The sequence below is a fragment of the Tarenaya hassleriana genome, unplaced genomic scaffold, assembly GCF_000463585.1.
Source record: "Tarenaya hassleriana unplaced genomic scaffold, ASM46358v1 Cleome35, whole genome shotgun sequence".
In the NCBI taxonomy this organism is placed as follows: domain Eukaryota; kingdom Viridiplantae; phylum Streptophyta; class Magnoliopsida; order Brassicales; family Cleomaceae; genus Tarenaya; species Tarenaya hassleriana.
In genome coordinates, this window is record NW_010966617.1 from 105,393 (window position 1) to 110,903 (window position 5,511).

A 5,511-nucleotide genomic window follows, 5' to 3' on the forward strand; every position below is an offset into this window, starting at 1 on the left:
GCGGCGGGCAACGGGGGAGGGACGGCGGAGGACAGGAGATGCGGCGGCGGAGCGAAGGCGGAGACGATGGGGTTACGGACGAACGATGGCGCAGCAGCCGGAGCGACGACGGAAAATTTTGCGGCGGCGGCGATGTTACGGGATGACTGAAGCTGAGCGCGTTTGAGTTGCTGACGCTCTTTCTTGTGTGCGTTTTGATGGCCGCCTAAGGCTTGGGAATTGGCAAACTCTCTGCAGCAGTATTGACACTCGTACTTCCGGTCGCCTCCGCCGCCGCGTTCGCCGGCTACAGAGACGGCGGAGGAAGCGGGAGGGAAGGCGGTGGGATCGGTGGAAGTGGCGGAGAAATCGTCGTCGATGTCTCCGTCTACGCTGAAACCGAAGAGCTTTAGGCGAGAAGTCGCCGTCTTTGAACGAAAGTCAAGCTCCGCCATTAATATATATATGTATATGTGTGTGTGTGTATCTATACACACAGAGAAGAGAAGGAACCTTCGGTCTGAGAGACACAAAGAGAGAATGTAATAAACGAGGGCGCATGGGTAGGGGTATATATACACAGGCATATATATATGTATAGGATATGTGTAAGTGAGATCGGACTCTGTACAGTAACATGGGAGACACTGTGCATATGTCAGAAAACACAAAGTTTCTTTTTTTTTTTTTTGTTAATGTTTGAATGTTTTTTTTTTTCAGATCGGACATCAGAGGAGAGAGAACAAGACAGTGAGAGTTGGAGTTTTAGGAACACGAGATTGTGGGGCCCATAGGGAAACTCTTTTTTCTCCACTTTGGAAAATTTTATAGTTTGGTTCGACACTTCACTTTCACGATTTCCTCCTCCCCTTTGGGTAAATTGCATGTTTTGCTTATTTTTTTTTAAAAAATATTTATTATTACTTATTTATTTATTTCTTGTCTTATTTGATTTTTCCCCTGCCCAAAAATAAAAAACACTTTCTGTTCTTCCGTTCATCATCTCTCCAACAATTCGGAATTATAAAGACTAATCACTTAATGCATAACCATCAATCTTGTTATTATATTTATATAAATAAATAGATGCACAGCAATGATTTGAGATATATATATATATATATATATATATATTGATTCCTTGACGCGAGGATGTCGGTTCAATAAAGATTATAGAAATGGATGAATCTTGTATCGAATTATATATTCATTTATAAAAAAATTTATATCACATTCCAAGGCGTTCACTACAAACCAGAGAGAAGGCATCATATTCTATGCAACCTTGAGTTACAAGAATATTCATCAATTCCATATGTACACGAATACAAGTCAAGCAAAGCAGCAATCATCACTTTCGAGAGCGCTGTTTGACATATTTATCTACCATTTTAAATATTTACATATTTTATATAATTAAGAAGATTTTATAAAATAAAATAAAAAAGAAGAAAAGACGAGAAAACTGTGGTGCATGTGACATCGCAACGTATGGTAGAAGGCTATAAGAATTTACCCGTTACATCGCTTTTTTGGCAGTTCAAAGTGTAAAATGAATCCGACGTTTTTTTCGGTTCATCAAAGACTTTCGTGCCTTTAACCCGTGGAGTGATTGATGCCCAATCTCTATGCCACGGTGTGTACACATATCAAATCTTATATATATATATATATAATATGTGTGTGTAGACTATGTAGATATATATATAGAGAGAGAGAGAGAGACTGTATTAAGGATCGCATTGTATGTATCTCGTAAGAATTTTTTTTTGTTAACCTATCTCGTAAGATTTTTAGATGTCAATGTGTAGTTATCTATAATTGATAACATGAATTGAATACACATTCGATTAATTATATATAAACACTAATGATCTATGATTCACATGTTTTGATACTTTCTATAAATCTTATTTTAAAGATAATTCTTTCTGTCGAAGTGTAGAGTCAAAAACAATACTGTGAATCCTATCCATTCAGAAACTCAATCGATATATATATATATATATATGTTATTTTTACTATTTCGTTTTCTTGATGTAATTAGATTGATGATTATTTTTTCTTCCGGTATTGTTGAAATCTTCTAAAATATAATTATTAAAATTTTCGCGTTCGGTGTGTTGTTAAAATCTTCTAACAATATATATCTATATATATATATATATACACTCTGCCATCGTGTTTATGTATGTCTACATGCATGCTTACATCCTACGCTTATTAAAATGGATAAAACTATTCAATGAACTATATATAATCGATTGGCCTATAAACTATAATGAATTGTGGTAGATACTTTGGACCAACCTGCTTTGTGTATCCTTATTGCATGGAAAGATTCAACTGCTTTGGTCAGTAGGACCAATCACATGTCTTGTGGGGAAATATAATTAATCTATTATCCCAAATCAAATTAATTAAGAACCTTGGGCAAAAAAATTTCATTAATCAAGGTCTTAGAAAAATCAACCTAGTAATTTAGTAATCCATATAGCATAATCATTATTATATATACATTTTGTGGGCACACATAAACTGCTTGTACATATAAATCATTATTAGATCATTCAAGGGTTTTTGGTAAAACAGTAAAGGCATTTGAGTATGCTATCTACATGTAAACTGTAAATTTTCGAACCTACAAACACATGTATATAAATTATACTATATATATATATATGTCTATATAGACATCGTATTTATATTATACTATATTACATATGATGGCACCATTGTTGGTGTGCTTAAATGAAATGTTCAGGACATAAAAACAAAATAAAAAATTGTTCATTCCAAACTTGCTCATATATAGGCGAACAACGCCGCAAGCCTCGTGTGTACGTATATAAACGCATTTTGTATATGTATAATATATATATATATATATATATATATATATATTTGGTTGTCTTGTGTGTGTGTGCATAAAATATGCCATGCCGACAAACAGGAGAAGAAAAGTCGAAGGGCGGAAAAACGGAACCCTAAGGAGTTTCGGACATGGAAGTTAATGTAAGAAACACGAGACTGAAAAGAATCCAACAAAGGAACAAAGAAACTGCCCACACATCCGAGTTCTTCATGGACCCACGTGTCCCTTTTCGCATTATCGTGCGTATCTATTTTCAGATATGCCCTCATGCATGTCCCATTTGATTTCCCACACAATCTCTCTCTCTCTCTAGATCCATTGGCTTTACATTATTAATCCATGAAAGAGATAAATTTCGGTTTCATTGTAAGATTAGGAGTGAACATTTCGGGTTTTGGCGGATTCGGTTCGATTATATTCGAGTTCGATTATATTATATCAGTTCGATTCAGATTCGTTTGTTATTGACAGAAAACCGTTTTTTCAAAAAAAAAATCGATTTTTTCGGTTAATTTTTTTATTCATTTCGAACGCGGGTTTTTTCGAATTTAGAAAAATCATAAATGTTCGTTTTTTTATATTGGATTCGATTCGATTACGGTTATATCTTATTCGATTCTGTTATTCGGACCAAAATGAACCGCCTAATTTAGATGCAATGTGGTCACTTAATAAAAGTATATAAAGCGAGAATTCCGAAAGATAGACAAATACAAAAGGAAAAAAGCATAAGATTACAAGTTTTCTGTACTGACAAAAACACAACTAATGTGAAAACACCAAACTGTATGTTATAAAGTTGGGATATGTAATTAAAGGCTCAGATGTTTAGCCCCACAAATTACGTGCCATTGATGAATCATTATTTACAACTCCGTTTTTTTTCTCTCCCGTGATTGACGTTAAGATTACATCTGCTTCACTATATATGTGTATATATATACCATATATAATGCATATATATATATATATATATATATATATATAGATCTCTGAATCTTACTAACCCGTAGATAAGCTAGCTAATTATGGGAGGGTTTATATTTGATTGGAGAGGCGACCGAATATGTACCATAGTGTTTGATTTTTTTTTTAAAAATAATTGTGTTTTTAATGGAGAAAACGCAACTTGTTTCAACTTTCAACAGGACTCGTAATTATTTTTTTTTACAACTTAAGAGTATATTTTGGATCATATATATCCTACAATATTAATTCACTATTATCTTTTTAAAACTGGTTTAAAAAAAATCAAAATTATAATATAATAATCGTGAGGATTAGAAAAACCAAAGCAACGTTTTAGAGAGATCCTCGCTAATTGCATGTATGAAGATCGATGAAAGCCAATGGTATATTATAAGACATAGGGGTCATGTGCTGAATATTTTTATACACTTGCATTTAAGTATTTGATTATGGAAATAATTATATCTTAATATCGATTATTTCGGATTCTGATATAGTTATACACAAAATTAAAATAATATCATAGTTTCCACTACGCCATTAACTTTCTGGTTCCTTTAGCGGATCCAATGAAAACTTTGTTTGTTTTGGTTTTTTACATTTCTTACTCTTTTTTTTTCGCATAGAGTATGTTTCAACTTTTGATGGATCAACTTTTTGTGCATCTACACATATAAAATTAAAATTTAAAACCCACATCTATACATACATACATACATATATATATACACAAAATTCTAGCTAAGATAGTTCAGATAAACGTCATAGGTTTTGGTCGAGGGGGACCAGTTTTTACATGTGACCAGTTGATTTGGTTCTCAGTCTTGGCTTCATTAGACCCTCTTTTTTTTTTTTTTGTTTTTTTTTCCTAATAAGCTTTTATTAGTTACACTTTATTTTATTTTATTTTTTCTTTATATTGGACTTTGGCTAAGCCTCTTGTTGTGCAAGAATCTTTACTTGGAAGGAGGAGCCAGATAAGGTTAGTTATAACATGATCCAAAAACTCGAGATCTTGCAATAACAAGACAGAAAAATGAGAAAACTCTAGATTGTTCAAATTATATATATATATATATATATATATAGGTTGTTCACATCTATATAGTTTATCTAATATATTATATTTAAACTTGTCGGGATATATATCCAATACATTTGCACACATTAGTTAACCGATTATTTATATGGGAAGGGATATAAAATACAAACCGAGGAAGAGAAAATAAGAAAAAGAGCTAATAATTGTTGGAGAGAGGTGCGGTGGACAATAGGCACTTGGGTTTTTCTCCTTTGATGGAGGATCACACATGTGACTATGAACCCATTTTGTCTCTCTTAATTACTTACTCTTTTTTTTTTGGGTGTTAAAATAGGAATCAAACCCCACATGTTGGTCCACTTTGTATAACATAAAGCGCGAATTCATAGTTATTAATATTGCAGCTCTTGGGAATTGATATGGGGCAGCAATTATATCATGCATTTCAGTATGAAATATATATATATATATATATATATTTAAAATATTGAGATTCGTTATTTCAAAATGGCGATGTCACTTTTAGTTTAGCGTGTGAGTATGAAATTGCGATTGTAAAAGAAGGATAAATTTTTTTTCTTGTGGAAAATGTATTATTAAAGTGATATTGCATAGTGGAATCCATATTATTTCCCCCCCCCCCCCT

The 5,511-nt window shown here is 32.9% G+C and overlaps 1 protein-coding gene across 1 annotated transcript in view; it reads right to left on the reverse strand.

The window, feature by feature from the left end:
- LOC104821919 (zinc finger protein 6) overlaps positions 1-622 on the reverse strand; it is a 1,467-nt gene extending 845 nt beyond the window's left edge. Inside the window, exon 1 of the mRNA XM_010552948.2 lies at positions 39-622. Within this exon, the coding sequence (XP_010551250.1) occupies positions 39-566 (528 nt within the window). The 5' untranslated portion in view covers positions 567-622. The remainder of the gene's footprint in view (positions 1-38) is intronic.
- Between the last annotated feature and the right edge of the window lie 4,889 nt (positions 623-5,511).